At 52.2% G+C, this 16,067-nt stretch overlaps 6 protein-coding genes across 6 annotated transcripts; 2 read left to right on the forward strand and 4 right to left on the reverse strand.

Annotated features, from left to right (window-relative positions):
• Positions 1–607: 607 nt before the first annotated feature.
• On the reverse strand, positions 608–2,534 carry ColSpa_07522 (putative MFS-type transporter; the record flags this gene model as incomplete). Its single annotated transcript, XM_049273734.1, has 3 exons — positions 608–1,157; positions 1,211–1,457; positions 1,511–2,534. The coding sequence occupies 3 exons, from the start codon at positions 2,532–2,534 to the stop codon at positions 608–610; spliced, it is 1,821 nt and encodes a 606-aa protein (XP_049129691.1).
• Positions 2,535–3,788: 1,254 nt separating this feature from the next.
• ColSpa_07523 (pirin) lies at positions 3,789–4,703 on the reverse strand (the record flags this gene model as incomplete). The annotated part of the gene is made up of 1 exon (XM_049273735.1): positions 3,789–4,703. The coding sequence occupies one exon, from the start codon at positions 4,701–4,703 to the stop codon at positions 3,789–3,791; it is 915 nt and encodes a 304-aa protein (XP_049129692.1).
• A 685-nt stretch (positions 4,704–5,388) lies between these two features.
• Positions 5,389–6,732, forward strand: ColSpa_07524 (glutathione S-transferase omega-like 2; the record flags this gene model as incomplete). Its single annotated transcript, XM_049273736.1, is given in 6 exon segments — positions 5,389–5,544; positions 5,631–5,694; positions 5,765–5,979; positions 5,995–6,290; positions 6,346–6,370; positions 6,481–6,732. 6 exon segments carry the CDS (start codon positions 5,389–5,391, stop codon positions 6,730–6,732), a joined length of 1,008 nt encoding a protein of 335 aa, XP_049129693.1.
• A 908-nt stretch (positions 6,733–7,640) lies between these two features.
• On the reverse strand, positions 7,641–8,175 carry ColSpa_07525 (uncharacterized protein; the record flags this gene model as incomplete). Its single annotated transcript, XM_049273737.1, has 2 exons — positions 7,641–7,901; positions 8,170–8,175. 2 exons carry the CDS (start codon positions 8,173–8,175, stop codon positions 7,641–7,643), a joined length of 267 nt encoding a protein of 88 aa, XP_049129694.1.
• Positions 8,176–8,710: 535 nt separating this feature from the next.
• ColSpa_07526 (uncharacterized protein) lies at positions 8,711–10,647 on the reverse strand (the record flags this gene model as incomplete). Its single annotated transcript, XM_049273738.1, has 4 exons — positions 8,711–8,826; positions 8,876–10,254; positions 10,319–10,392; positions 10,420–10,647. 4 exons carry the CDS (start codon positions 10,645–10,647, stop codon positions 8,711–8,713), a joined length of 1,797 nt encoding a protein of 598 aa, XP_049129695.1.
• Positions 10,648–13,650: 3,003 nt separating this feature from the next.
• Positions 13,651–16,044, forward strand: ColSpa_07527 (pre-mRNA-splicing factor cef-1; the record flags this gene model as incomplete). Its single annotated transcript, XM_049273739.1, has 2 exons — positions 13,651–15,654; positions 15,712–16,044. The coding sequence occupies 2 exons, from the start codon at positions 13,651–13,653 to the stop codon at positions 16,042–16,044; spliced, it is 2,337 nt and encodes a 778-aa protein (XP_049129696.1).
• Positions 16,045–16,067: the final 23 nt, after the last annotated feature.

A 16,067-nucleotide genomic window follows, 5' to 3' on the forward strand; every position in this document is an offset into this window, starting at 1 on the left:
CACTCACCAGCTGCAATGGGCTCCAGGATTGACAGAGCTGGAAAGGACGGCATGGAAGGCATGTCAACGCAACAATGTCCCCGAGAATCGTGGGAGTTTTCTCAAGTCCAGACCTTCCTTGTGTCGTATCTCGAAAGAGACCAACATCGATTTCTTGTGATTATTCTCGAGGACTCATGAGAGATTTTCTGCCTAGAAGACCTTTACTGCTTTGAGTCCTTCTCATGCTCTAGGTGTCTTAAGTTCAAACAGCGTGGTCTCGTGTGAGTTTATTACCCCTGGCCTCAGTACAGGCAACTCTCGTCAAGACAGGAATAACTCCCAAGTCCCCCGGTCACAAACAATTTGAAGTGAGGCCGTTCCCAAACAAACCAGACGATAGAAATCGTAAAATATAATCGTTTCCGACAAGGGAGTGTGCTACAAGACCAATAGAAATTATAATAGTATAAAAGTAAGAGGCAGTCTCTTTAAAGATTAACGCATCTAAGACGGCGTTGCTTGCCGTATCTGAAATATCAAAAGACATAAAAGCCCTACGACTGATGCCGTGATTGGAAAGGAAGGCTTGCCCAAAGCAACCTCACTAACTACCAACAACGCACAACTACATCTGATCGCCGAAATGGTCGGCAGGCCACCTCTTTCTCCAAGCAGGACCATAGTAATACACTACCGGGATGAAAACAGCGAAACCAGAAATTAGTCCAGTATAAATCATCATCGCGTTGAAATAGCCCATCTCAACAACCCAGTCTGAGATCTTGAAAGAGAGCGCAAAAGCCAGCAAGCAGCGGAATGAGGCGATATTCACCAGGGCCGGGCCGGCAAGATGAGGGTAGCACTCGAGAACGTAGACAGCGCCAATGCTGTTAGCGCCCAAAAAGCCAAATGCCATCAGTCCAAGGCCAGTGAGGAAGGTGATGTAGGAGTAATGTTCCTGGTCGGAGCCAGCCAAGCCGAACATGATGGAACCGACGGTACCAGCGATGGTCGGAACAATCAAGTTGATCAGCTGGTTCTCTGGAACGCGGGCCCCACGCTTCTTAGCAATACGGTTCGCCATCCAGTCTGCGAAACTTCCAGTAACGAAAGCGACGGCAACAGCAGCAATAAGAACCGGCACAAGGCACAGTCCAAGGAGCATGAAATCCCATCTAGAGGGAGATTAGTAAGACGTTACTATTATGGGCAAATAGTGTTCACTTACGACCATGGCGCTGTCAAAAGAGCAGGAGCGACAGTGTACCCAGCAGCGAAGGCACAGGCAATCATCACACTGTTAAGCATGGTGATGAAGAAGATTTGTGGGTAGAAAAAGGTGCGGAGCGTGTCGACAAAGGCATTCCAGCCCTTCCTCCATTCCATCTTGCCGTGGAACAGAGCAACGTTGTACCGGAAGGTTCTTGGGATGTGCTTCTGGCCAGTCTCTTTGCGAGGAACACCATCTAGAGTGTCTGGAGTTAGCTTTTTTTTCAAGCCTTCAGTTTTTAATCAGTGGGATACTTACTCATCTCTGCACGAGTTCGAACCCATCTGGTCTCCGGCAGGAAGAAATAGACGCCAACCAGGAAGAAACCTGCGCCGGCAGCCGTGATGTAGTACATATACCGCCAGCTCATGTCAATGATGATGTACGGAGCCGCAATTCCAAGAATGATGATGATGAGCCCCTGAGCTGCGAAGATGCCAGAGATCCAAGAATTTCGCTGGTGAACGAAAATCATGTCTTGAAGAATGAACGGTATCAAACTCTCAACAGTGCCTGCACCAACGGCCTGTACGCAGCGAGCCAGTAAATGCGACAGCAAAGACTGGCTACTTCCGGACCAGATGCATCCAATAACGGCAAGCAAACCGGTTGCGAGAACGACTGGACGACGGCCGACGGAGATAGCCATTGGTACCAGGATCAAGTTAGCCAATCCAATGACTAAGACGGGTAGCGAGGCTAGTAGGTAGATCTGGAAGATTGGTGGTGCGCCGGGTAGGTTGGAGAGAATTTTCAAAGGGTCGCTGCCACTAGGAAGGCCGCCACTTGAAGTCAACGGCTTGAGAATCTTTGGGTCGAGGCCCGAGTACTCCAGGGCAAATACGGGCAGCATGGCGCCCAGAATCAACTCAGCGGCGGCGGCCAGCGCGCCGAAGCAGCATAGGCAGAAGCATGCGAGGATCTTGCGCGAGAGAGGCAAGTTGAGGGGGTCTCGTGGGTCCTTGGTTGGTGCCGGTTGAAGAATGAGGTGGCCGTCACGATAGAGAACGCCTTCCCTCGCCTGGATCCGGGCCTGCTCATCGAAGGATGATCGAAAAGAATCCACATGCTTGAGCTCCTTGTCGAATCCTGTTGATGAGCTGCTGTAACTGTCGGACCTCTTCAGCTCGGTAGAGTCGAAGCCATAGTGGTCATTCTTTTCGTCGCCGAGCGGCCAATTTGGTCCCTTGATACTGGAAACCGTTGACAGTCTCGAGTCACGAATGTGAACGCTCTGGTCGATGGGCCGAGGTGACGGCGGAGCAACGGGGGCAGAATCCATCTTGGAATCTGAACGAAGATAGATTGTTGAGATACAAGAAGAGTGCCAACAATGAAACTGAAGGAAGCAGAACACTTTAAAACAATAATAAAGAAAACATAAAGACTTGGGCGATATGTAAAGGCCATGAGGATATTGGCACTCTGCGAGCGACCTTGGAGAATCCACACAGACCATCGCGCTATGGCTACCGAAACACCACATTGCATGTTGGGAGACGCGTCCACACAGACGCCGGCTTCTTTATCACAGACTCCGAACCCTTGCCCCACTAGAGGTTGGCCGCCACTCACCCAAAGAGAATATTCATTTGAGTTGTTTCGATCAATTTCCGTTTCATTGACGTCAAAGCCCCGGTGCCGGCACATCTCTACGTTTCCGCCTTTCCTTTGCTCCCTGCAATCTGTTTCGCTACAGATGACGGGATGAACTCCAAATAGCCGACTGGATGAACACTTTGGTTTCACCAACAGGATCAATTGATCTTGTGCGACCCTCAAACCTTTTTCATTTGAGGGGTAGGGTCATAGGGACCAAACTAGACGAATAGATGCTTGTATCAAACAGTTCCAATCTCAACTAACTGCTTCCAGGGCCGAGATACGGATGAAGACAAGCTTTGGTGAATAGAGAAGACCCTACAATGCTATGGTACAAACAAAGAATGCGGCGGGAGCGCCGAGTGTCCCAATCGCAACCCAGCTGTCTCTCAAGGCAAAACCTAAAAGTCAAGCGTCTCAATTGAGTTCGAGTATTTCGAACACAAAGTGACATGAACAGGTACTAGACAATTTCGTACTCATCAACCCTGATTCCAGCACGGAATGATGTACTTAGGACGCCAGGCCCGAGTCGTGGACAACAAGGGACAGAGTTTTCGCCACGATCGCTTTGCGTCTTTGGAAAAGGACGTACCGCGGACAAGTAATGAACGTGGATCCGAAGAGATGATTACGGATAAAAACATGCGAACGACAGTATAGTAGGATGAAAGCTTTTGCAAAGTGTTCAAAGACTTATTCAACTGCACTACCTGCTGATTTCCAATAAACACAGAATCTTGCAAGTCACATAACATTACGCTACGCTTGGCCTCGAAACCTTCATTCTCAGACATCCCTTAGCTGTATCAATACCCCAGATATTCTAGAACATAAAATTCTTAAAGACTATTCTAATTTTGCAGTGCCGAGGAGAAACGTCACTGTCCTGACTACCCTATACCATACTACAATATAACTTATCGCGCTATCTTCAATACAGCCCCTTCTTTTTCGAACTCTCACTCCGCCAATCCTTGGCTCTTTCAAATCCGTTCTTGTGCATGTAAAAGTCTTCGACCGCCTGTTGTACTTCCTGCCGACTGGTCATGACAAAAGGCCCATGTTGCGTGATCGGCTGGTCCAAAACCTGCCCCGCGATCAAGAGAAGACGTGCACCTTCACGTGCGGTCTCTGGAACTTCGATGTCGACTGCATCGCCCTCTCGTTCGAAGATGACGGCGTCGAACGTACCGGCGCTGCTCTGGCCTTTGTTCTTCGAACCAAAGACCGCAGAACCCTCAAAGACATATGCGAAAGCATTCCAATCCTGAGGTAAGGGCTGGGTCAACCTGCCGCCCGGCTTGATCTCCACGTCGAGGTACCAGACAGGTGTATATGCCAGATCCTTCACCGAGTCGACCTCGCCAGATTTGCCAGAGATGACCTTGACATGCACCTTGCCATCATCGAGTTGAACTTGAGGTATTTCTTTCGCGTGCAAGTCTCGGTACCTGGGCTCGCACATCTTCAGATGCTTCGGAAGGTCGACCCACAGTTGGAATCCGGCCCCTGGGGTTCCATCATCGTCCGGTAGCGGCTGTTCGGAGTGCATGATGCCTCTCCCCGCCGTCATAAACTGCAGATCACCGGCCCGTAAAACACCCTTGTTGCCCGCAAAGTCCTCATGCTCTACTGAGCCTTTGAGGATGTAGGATACAGTCTCTTGTCCACGGTGAGGGTGATCGGGGAAGCTGGCGCCGGTGCTGCCGCTCATGTGGTCGAACATGAGGAAAGGCGAGAAGTTGCGCTTGTGCATGCTACCAATGGCGCGGCGCACTCGGGCACCTGCGCCCTCAGCCTGTTCAGGCGCTCGAAAGATTTGGTTTATAGCTCGTGATATCGACATTGTCAAATGTTTGCGCTGTTGAAGATAGTCGGGGTAGAGGAATGATTGTTTCTGGGCTCCAGATGTGATGTCACTTGCCAGTCTAACAATCCAAATAAAGACATGATATAGTTATAGACATATACGTAAATATAGAGCTCCTCAATTAAATCCAACAGTTTCTACTTTCTTGATAATGCTTACAAGTACAAGTGGTGTGTCTTAGTAAAGCAGTTGAGTATGTCAAATATGATGACTGTTCTGGAAGACAGAAAGTATCCAGGCGTGGATATGCGATTGTAGAGTTGAAGCGTAAAGATCCACTGTCATAACCGCGCGGGGAAAATTGGAGGGAAGAGACAACCAATGACCTGATTAAAGAGCGCATGCATATGGGTGGGTGAGGTCCGCCACGGTGGTGTGTAATACCCGCGCGCGATCTCAGTCTTATCGTACACTGCATGCGGTATCCCGCGCACAGGCCAAGCACATAGGCCGGGCGCCCACCTCATCGCGCTACCGACCGGGTTAAACTCTAAAGGTAATCGACTACACGATTAACTCTGCTAGTGGTCCGTACCACATAGTTGATGCTAAAAGGCCTCTGGAAGCGATCGTTATAAGCTTGCTATCAGCAATCAAGTGGTAATAATCAAGGTACTTTTTTATTTACTTAGACGACATCAGCATCACCACCACCATCATCATGGCTGCTGCTGAGCTGAAGCGCCTCAACGACGAGGATGGCAATTTCCAGCGCCCTGCTACGGTTCTCCGCAACTTCATCTCTCAAGAGCCAGGGTCCAGGTTTCCGCCCGAGAAGGGCAGGTACCATCTCTATGTCAGCTATGCTTGTCCGTGGGTAAGTCAGCTGAATCCATACGCTATCCAGCACATAGCTAATGATCGCGAGCATGGCAGGCGCATAGAACCCTCATCGCTCGTAAGCTGAAGGGTCTGGAAGACATTATCTCGTTCTCTGTCGTGCATTGGCACCTCAACTTTGAGACAGGTATGATTGCGCGCAGTCCCGTGATAGTGGTTGAGGAAGCACATTGAGAGTGAAAACTGACACTGCGTAGGATGGCGATTCCCAACACCCTCGGAAGCCGAAGTTGATGGCGAGAACGTGGTCCCAGATCCTCTGCACAACGATTTCACCCTCTTGCGTCAGATTTACTTCGAGACTGATCCCAACTACCCCGCAAGATTCTCCGTGCCCGTCTTGTACGACAAGATTGAGAAGGTCATCGTGAATAATGAAAGCAGTGAGATTCTCCGCATGCTTGGAACAGAGGTCAGCCTATAACAGCCAGCCCCTAAGAAACTCACTGACGTCTATCAGTTTGACAGCATTATTGACGAGAAGTACCGCAACGTATCGCTATACCCTGCGGTACTCCAAGACCAGATCAACGACGCTCATGAGTGGCAATATGATCAAATCAACAATGGGGTCTACAAATGTGGATTTGCAACCACGCAAGATGCATATGAACATGCTGTGACATCTTTGTTTGACGCATTGGATCGAGCTGAGGCCCATCTGGCCTCTTCCGAAGGCCCGTACTGGTTTGGAAAGGACATTACAGAAGTCGACATACGACTGTAAGTCTCACTCTTAAAGAATTTGCTGGTCTACTCAGTTAACTAATTGTCGCAGATTTGTTACACTTATTCGATTCGATGTATGTAATACTCCTTTCATTCTCCACTCATCCCACACATGATCACACAGGCCCTGTTTCTGGCAGTCTTTTACTTCGATATCACGAATAGACACTAACATGCATCACAGCCGGTCTACACGTTTCACTTCAAATGCAACATTCGAGACGTACGCTCCGGTTACCCTCGTCTCCACAAATGGCTTCGCAACCTTTACTGGAACGTGCCGGCATTCAAGGATACGACCAACTTCCTCCACATCAAGAATCATTATACCAGAAGCCACATCAATATCAATCCACATGCAATCACTGCGATGGGCCCGTCACCTCACATTCTCCCGCTGGAGAAAGAAGTGCCTGCTATCCGTATCTCTGAGTAGAAGAGACTTGCCGAAATGAGTATTGGTTAGAGAATGTTCCTTTTAAATGAACTACGGGCAATACCTTGTAGTAAAGCTGTTATTTTTTTTTTATCTATAGTAGGGAATCAAATAGCAGAGATTTGATGAAAGGGATACTATCCGTAATGGATAAGCCTAATTTTGCTGCGTTGAAACTCATCTAATGCTAGTTGCTCAGATGATATGAAGATTCCAAATCAGCAGGGCCGTGTCTCTAACATGAAGATGTGAGAGCAAGCACTAGCAATATCTCAATCAAACAACTATACGAATGGCAGATCCAGGGCCGTTCCAGGAGGTCCAGTTTTGTTCTTCTCCCCCACACATACCTCGAAATCAGCTCTATAATGCCAAAAAATGCGCAAAATTGAGGCTTCATCAACCCTGTACCAGCCGCCATGCTGGCTTCCACCCACGGGCTTCCGTGCCATGACCTAACTAACTACGTACTGTAACTTCCATCCTCATTTCATACACTGTCGCGGTCCAGACGATAGGCAGACCACAAATGAATATCATTCAGATCTTCAGGTCGCCGGAGGATCCCCATGGCAAAGCGCCTAGCGCCGTACTTGCTTTCACGTGTGACTGTGCAAACGGGCTGTGATACGGCGTCGACCGCGGGGACAAAGTCCATAAGCCCGCCAACTCGAATGAAAAACTCGTCGACAAGTTCAACAGTGACCGCATCCGTGAGGCTCCAAATTCTGGATCAAACAATGTTTCATGGTGCCACTGACATGGTTGGGTCACCAAGAGGAACCGTACAGAACAGGATACTTCAGTGGGTGAAATAGCAGAGAATGGAATTATAAAATTATCAGGATGGGACTTCGCTTGGCCTAGGGCTGCAGCCAAGTAGTCCTGTAGTCCAAATGTGGCCTCAACTAGTGGACATCTGCATTAGGCCCTGACCCTTCGAGGTTGACGTCGACGGACCTTCCGATCCGGGTGCCCGTTACCGTCCACCACTTTTCCTTCTCCGTGTAATCGGGGCTGTCAAACGGGTCGTTGGTGTTCTTGCCGTTTCTGTACGGGTTGTAGGGCTGTTCCACAATCCTCCTGGCTTCCTCCTCGTCGTCGGTGACGTACCTGGCGCCGTCGCCGGCCCGCCGCTGCAGCGCGGTGACGAGCGTGAGAGAAGTAGCCTGCAAGAGCAGGAGATGGGTGTATGGGATCCTCTGGGCAGCGTCTTAGCCACTGATTGTTACCAGGCGTCTTCGGGACACTTACCATCTCCTAAAGTCCGGTATGAATAAGGAAGGGGATGCAAAGTGGGTCTTCGGAGTGTGTCTTTTCGTATGAAGACGAGAAGAGAAAGCGAGGGTTCCCGAATTTCATCAACACTTGCAACACTTGCGACCGTAAGCTTATATAGGGCACTTAGAGAATATAAGGGAGATGACTTGGTCATACTGCCATGCCAGAGCACAAAGCCACGGTCACAGGACCTTAATCTGGAAACCAACAGCATAGAGAATGCTCTCGTTTGCGGCAGCTGAGCTCGAGAATCGCTTTCATTGAGACGACTACTCATACACAGACTAGTGGTACGGTGTTATGGTTTGGGTTTGGTATCCGAGATACTCGCTCTATGTAACCAGATGCCATTTTTAACTGGGTTGACAACAGCTTTCTCGTAAGGCACAGACGTTTGTGGGCTGATGTGCTGCTGCACTCGCAACACACCAAGTATACTCAATCATTGGCTTTCTTTTTGATAGGTAGCAAAAGACTCGGAGGACTAAAATAAGAATGTAACAATCAAAGAAAGGTGTATTTGTGGTATCGGCAGGTACTCTTGTGTCCAACGTTACTCCTCGTCATCGTTCTAAAGCAGAAAACCCCACCCCTTCAGCGCTTCGTAGCGCTTACGTCTATGTTCTAGGTATTGTATCGTCTCGCTTCTTATCACTCACACCCTTGCATAGAACGTACATCTCGCCAACCCCCCATCTTAGTTGTTAGGTATCATCTCCTCCTCTGTCAACACTTCCAGCGCTTCAGCGTTAGCGTTGACGCTTGATTGTGGCTCCGACGTAGGCACAGGCTCATATGTTTCCTCGAGGTACACTACATTTGTCAATAGGTGTTCCAAGTGAATAAAGGATTGCAGACTTACCACCGGGTCGCACAATGAAGCTGGCCAAGAACGCCAAACCAAATAGAGCCGCGAGAAGGACAAAGATGGCCTGGTCAAACGATCCAACTGTCGAGTAGTAAAGTGTGTTGAATGCGATGGGGCCTAGCACCCTCGACAGAGCGTGCAGAACGCCGATGGCGCCCAGGAGCTGTCCAACCTGATCGGCGGGCACATGCTTTGTGATGGCAGCTTGAATCGTTGCGCTGCCGAGTCCGCCAAAGGCCGTGATCATACCGGAAAGCACAAAGACGGACTCGTTCCTAGCGAAGAGATAACCCAGCGAACCGGTCACGTCTGACAGTAAAGCGAAGCGCAGAATCCAGCAGTCGACAGTGTCAGCGCCGTTGTTTGCCTCCACAATCGAGACGCCCGAGACCCTTCTTCGATAGGCCGCGGGCCTGATACGGAAGACGTAGTTAATGGTAGGGAGGACGACGAGTAGCGCAACGACGCGAACCATGGACACGGCCGAGATGAAGCGCGAGCTCTCCAAGTTGCCCCAGCCCCAGGTTTCTGGGGATTCCGAGTACAGCAGAATGACTGTACCTGCACTCATGGCCGCACCCAGAAGGATCATGTCGGCGAACGAGAGAGCAAGTAGATTAAGACGAAGTCTCGACGAGGTGCCCTGACCCTGGGGCCAAAGAATTCTAAGAGGAGCCAGGGGATTTGCGGCCTTGATCGTCGACCAGGTTCCCTCCCCGACCAGAGATTCCTGCTTTTGGTCGTGCTTTTCGCGAGCGCGCATCTGGCGCTTGACGCTGAGCGACTCAGGAACGACAAGTCCGACAAATATGATGAAGAAAATATGGCATCCCATAGTGACATAGAAAACTGAAAGAAGAGTGCCGGTCCAGGCGACGAAGTAGCCCGTCAATAGCGGTCCGAAAGCCAGACCGGTGAAGAGGCAGGCATGAAGGTAGCCGATACGCACGCCGCGCTGGGATGGCGGGGTGCAGTCGCTCGTGTAAGAGTTGATGAGAACGCTGCCGGCCGTAAAGGATCCGGTGAGTCCATCGGCCACGGCACCGAGAAGCAGCCAGTTGTAGTGAAAGGTCCAAGGGAAGTTTGCACACAGGATGGTGATCAACTCGGCGACGACACCACCGCAGGACGCCAGGGCAAGAAGCTTCCTACGGCCATATCGGTCAGAAAGTTGGCCCAGTTTGGGCGCAGTGATGGCGGATAAAATTCCCGTAATGAGGTTAATGGCCAGCGTAAACATAGACACCCGCTGCTTGACCTCCTTGATGAGGCACTGCGGGTTGTCCGCGCCGAGGATCACAGGTGTATACGCGAATGCCGGATCCAGGATCGTCTGGTCGGCGAAGTGCCTCTGGCAGACCAAATCGACGATTCTGCGACACACATATTAGCGGCTGCGAGTGCAATCGGGCCACGAACATCACGAAGTCGACATACAAGTTCAGCTTGGGCACCAATGAACCTCCAAAGGCCAGTGTGAAGAGAGCATACGGGACGAGAAGCCAGTAGACCTGGCGCACACACAAGAGTCAGCACACGTGGGGATCACCGAGCGGTCCGAGCCGGATAGTTCCTACAGATGGTGTCTTCCACCACGGCAAGCCTTCAAAATCCGCGTAACCCGGCCATGTATCTTCACAAGCGCTGTCGCCATCCGCAGCGCCTGCGCTCAGTAGCGACGTCGTTTCTGTTGCTTCGTTTATGGGTTTATTGTGGACATCCCGGTCTACGCGGGTGACAATGATGTCGTCCTTTGGAGCCGACATTTTGTGCGTATCGCAGAAGGTCTGTGTTGTGGTCTCGGTTTTCAACGCCTGGCGCTGAAGACGTTTGTGTTGGCGCAAACGGCTCCGGGAAGCTCTTTGAAGCTTTCGATCAGCCAAAAGGGAGTCGCGCCGTTCCGAGGCAGGTACTGTCGTCTTTTTTGAGGGTTGGATCGTCGTCGGACGTTGGAGCTATATCGTGTCTCGGGCTGGGACGTTGGGGGCGAACGCGGTAAGATATACGGAGCGACACTGCCACGATTCCATTCCTGTTGGATCCTGTCTGGTGCACTCAGCTGCCGGATCCGTTTGCTCAGAGTGACCGCTTTGAAGCCGGAGAGGTGGAGGTGTGCATGAGCAAGAGGTGCGCTTCGTGCGGCGCAACAAGAGTGGGAAACGGGAAAATGAAATAGAAACGTGAGCTACGTCGTAGAGGACCGGGGGGCGTTCCGACAACCAAGAGATAAGGTGGATGTGGGACAAGCGATGGGCGCTGGTGAAATCAGGAGCCAAGGGCCCGGGCGAGAGACTGGCACTACTGTACCTACTAGAGAGACAAGTCCGCCGACCAGGGGGGGTCGGCTTCGATGGAGGGTGTGGAGCAAAGTGGGATGTCGAGGATAAGAATGGGATGGGATAGGAAGTACATAGTACTACGGTAGTGTAGTGTACATGGTACAGGTCGGTAGAAAGGAATGGATTAGCTCCCCCGGTCATGGATCGTAACCTTCACCTTCGGAAAACGGAAGGTCAGAGCATCAACAGCGCCATCGAATCCTATTGGCGTGGCGCGGGGATGTTGACAAGAGTAGTGCGCCGTCCAGCGTCCGCAACGGCCTAAACACGTTTCGGTTGGGGAATGCATTGGACGACGGCCAAGTTGGGCCCGTCAAGACTGATGAAAGCCCATCATGCTGCGGTCATGATTGTGGTATTTGCGAAGTCGTATTGGTGGGCAAGTGTTCCGAGGGAGGAGAGTCGGCAATGATTTGCTTGCCCATCCTTGCCAAAAAGCAACGACAGGAACATGGACAGACAGAAGAGACAGAAGAGGAGGAGAAGGAGGTGACGAAAGGACGAAACGACAGGGCCCTCCCTCCCTGCGGCGGATTGACCAGCAACCCTCCGCGTGTACTACGTAGTATGTAATGTGCCTGCCGGACTTGAGAGTGACCCCGTGGGTGGTGTATCGAACCAATCTCGTGGGACTATAGGCGCATGAGTTGGCGCATGTCAGGCATATCCATGACGCAGTTTCGCGCAAGATGGGCCACACTGTTAAGCCACAACCCAGATCTGCCAGGGCAGCCTTTGCTAGAAAGGGGGGAAAAGAGTCGGCAAAGCCAATCAGAGCCGGGGGGCCAACTAGGTAACAGAGTGATTCCTAAGCTTGAGCCACTCCCGCGCGGGCAGTTCGTGCCTCGGCCAACGACTATCAACCCGCAAGCAAATCGTTGCTGTCGTGCCGAGTCTGTAAGCGTTTCGTAATGGCTGTCGTGGTCCAGCATATCTGGAGTCCGAATCCCGTCTCGACAGAGCCCGGACAGAGACAGCTCACGAGGTGCCACGTAATTAACGACGGCCCAGAGATGTTGCACTCCCAAAGGATATTGTCCTCCCCCTCTTTCGCGTCGACACCTGGGCACCAGCACAAACCTTGGCGCTCAAAATGGCAACAGAGCAACACTGTCCAGCGGTCCTCGACAAGGTTCGGTGGTCGGCTTGTTTCAGCACTGACGAGCGGACCGGTCCCGCGGAACCGCTCTCCTGGAAGGGCCACGCTTCTCAGAAAGCTTGCCCTATTTTTTTTGTGCCTCTTTTCCGGGCTGGACAGGGTCGGCTGGTTTCGTCTGATTGGCAACGTTTTCGACTTCCGGTTTCCAATTCGACAGCCCTTCCAAACAAACCATCCAAGAGCGACTGCGACTGGTTCGAGACGGATTGTCCCATCTGCAAGTGGAGGATGTGTTTGCCGGATTTCGACGGCATATCCCTTGGTGTTCCGGGAGGGTGCGCTGTCTTGTTGGGCACCTACTCTAATTCTCAGACGGTGTTTTGCGCAGCGGACGACGTGCTCTGCTCGTTGCTGTCCGTTGGTCCCAACGTCGGTTGTGTGAGAAAGATAGCATGAGTCGGCACCTCGCCTGAACCCCACCTAACTGCAGCGATCCGAGGCCACGCCATATTGCAAAGGAAATGCTCAGAGCTCGCCACGACTAAATCAACAGCAAATCGCTCAGGAATGAAGAAAAGGGAGGGAAGATTGAGCCCCTCCCTTCGATACAACGGACGCGTGGATTCCACCATACCTCGTCAAACTGCACCATGGCAAGTGAGGGGTCGTCGAGTTGACTTTGGGAATGCGGTTGCCCTTATCGAGTTGTTAGCAGACCGCGGCCGCGGCCAATCACGACCAAGGTCGATGCACCCTCCTGACGTTGTCTTCGTAACTGACTTCCATCTCTGCTCGTGCTGCGTGCTTGCTGTAGGGCTGTCCCACGAAATACTTTGATGTCCCTTGAGAGTACTTGAAATATCCCACTCTTTGCAAAGCAACAGTGCCGAACACCGAGTTCTTTGAAGCTAAAACCATCTTCGCAAGTCCAACGATGCGAGACTCACATGCAAGTGGTAGAAGTGCATATGCTTCGTTTCGGGAAGACTCACGGCTAGGCTACTGAGCTTGCATCGGTTTCCGTCAATTTAGGAAGTAAAAGTCTTTATCGGAGGTGGTTAGTCAGTCACTGTGATGTTTTCTGCTCACCTTGTTGACCGAGATTGTGATCTCGGTAAATCTCGGTGAACTGCATCAAAAGTCGAGACTGTGGAGCCAATCAACACTTATCTTGCCTGCTGACTAAGGCATATCCTTCTCAGCCTTGTGCACCTAAATCCTTGACGATTGGCCTCGCATGACAATTTCCTCCGCGCAACGCCCTCGCGACGGGGATTTTCGACAATCATAACCACGCCACCCATCCGATTTCATCAACCAGCCTTGCCAAAATGGGTGTCGTCAAGGGAGGTGTTTGGACCAACATCGAGGATGAAATCCTAAAGGCCTCCGTCTCCAAATACGGCCTGAACCAGTGGGCGCGTGTCTCGTCGCTGCTCGCGCGCAAGACCCCGAAGCAGTGCAAGGCAAGATGGAACGAGTGGCTGGACCCGAGCATCAAAAAGACCGAGTGGAGCAAGGAGGAAGATGAGAAACTCCTCCACCTCGCCAAGCTCATGCCGACGCAGTGGCGCACCATTGCACCTGCCGTCGGACGAACCGCCAACCAATGTCTCGAGCGATACCAGAAGCTCCTTGACGAAGCCGAAGCCAGAGAGGCTGGTCAGTTCGGCCTCACCGGCATAGAAGGTGGTGAGGCATCGGCTCCCAGCGCCGACGATGTCAGAAGATTACGCCCCGGCGAAGTCGACCCGGACCCCGAAAGCAAGCCTGCGCGACCCGACACGATCGATCTCGACGAAGATGAAAAGGAAATGCTGAGCGAAGCTAGAGCGCGTCTCGCAAACACGCAAGGAAAGAAAGCAAAGAGAAAGGCCAGAGAACGTCAGCAGGAGGAGTCGCGCCGGTTGGCCGCCCTCCAGAAGCGGCGTGAGCTCAAGACGGCCGGCATCAACATCAAGGTTGTTACGCGCAAGAAGGGCCAGATGGACTACAACGCCGACATCCCTTTCGAGAAGAAGGCCGCTCCGGGTTTCTACGATACTGCTGAAGAGCAAGTTCGCAACGAGCACCAGCGCGAGGCTTTCGACCCTAGAAAACAACAACTTGCAAGCAAGCGCAAGGGCGATGGCGACGACGATGGCGAGAGCAAGAGAAGGAAGAAGGAAAAAGAGGCGCCTTCAGCATCATTCCAGGCCGCCGTGAAGGCCGGCCAAATGCAGAAGATCCGAGAGGCTGAGCAAAGCAGCAAGAGAAGAGCACTGAACCTACCAGCTCCTCAGGTGAGCGAGGGTGAGTTGGAGGAAATCGTCAAGATGGGCATGATGGGCGAGAGGGCAAGCATGATGGCACGCGAAAGCGAGAACGATGCGACCCGCGGCCTGATCAGCGAGTACTCGACCCTGAACAATAACGCACCAATCCGAACCCCTCGAGCCCCTGCGCAAGAAGATCACATTGCCAACGAAATCCGGAACATCAGAGCCTTGACAAACACTCAGTCTTCACTACTGGGTGGGGAGAATACCCCTCTTCACGAAGGATCTGAGTCGACTGGATTTGACGGTGTTGCGCCTCGCAAGCAAGTCGTCGCAACACCGAACCCCCTGGCGACTCCGATGCATGCAAACGGCGTTGGCCAGACTCCCGCACGCGTTGGACAGACCCCAATGAGGACACCCCGCGACAGCTTTGCTCTGAACGCCGACGGCAGCCAGGCCCTTGTCTCTGCGACACCCCAAGATGTCAGGATGCGAGAAATGGCGTTGCGCAGTCAGCTAAAGCAAGGACTGGCGTCTTTGCCCAAGCCCAAGGACACTGAGTGGGAGCTCGAGCTTCCTGAAGACCAAAGGGAGGCCGCTGCGAACGAGGACATGTTGATGGAAGACGCTGGTGAAAGGGATCGCCGGGAACGCGAGTTTAAGGCAGCACAGGAGGCTCTGGAGGCTCGGAGGCGGACACAAGTCATGCAGAGACACCTGCCCCGGCCAGTCAAGGTGGACGTGCCCGCCCTGTTGTCAAGTGCCGAAACCATTCAGGATACCGCCCAACTGCTTATCGCTAGAGAAGCCGCTGCTCTGGTCGCCAACGATGCGATCAAGTACCCCTTGCCTGGCTCAAAAGTAAGCGGGGTTGCCCCTCGTTTGGACACCATCGGCGACGATGAGCTCGCCGAGGCACGTCTTCAGATCCTGTCCGAGACAAAACCAAAGCCTTCCTTCGCCGAGATCCAAGCGTCATTTGAGGGCCGTAGCAAGAACTCTCTGCTGCTCGGCCTGGGATGTTATGGCGATGACGAGGAAGAGGAGGAGGCAGCCATGAAAGAAGCCTTCGATGTATGTGATGCCCACCATCTCCCCGTTGTCAGACTCAGCTTGCTAACATCATCAAAGTCTATACAAGACTCAATCGCGACTACCGCCGAGGAAGGTATCAAGCTTGAGAAGAAATTGGGCCTGCATCTGGGTGGATACCAGAAGCGACAGAAGATGCTGAAAGACAAGATTGGCGAGGCCGCTGAGGCCCTTGAGAAGGCGAACAACGCTCTCAGCGGTTTCAAGACGCTCGCTATCTCGGAAGAGGTTGCTATCCAACGACGTCTGGCGGCGTTGAGAGAAGAAGTCGGTTTCGTCAGCAAAAGAGAGCGCGAGGCACAAGAGCTGTATCGCAAGACGAAGGATGAGCTTGATGCCCTGCGTGCCAACGGTGTCAACGGGCATTACTGAAATATGTGTATTATTATGGGACG

Source organism: Colletotrichum spaethianum (assembly GCF_022836535.1).
Source record: "Colletotrichum spaethianum MAFF 239500 DNA, contig19, whole genome shotgun sequence".
NCBI classification, from domain to species: domain Eukaryota; kingdom Fungi; phylum Ascomycota; class Sordariomycetes; order Glomerellales; family Glomerellaceae; genus Colletotrichum; species Colletotrichum spaethianum.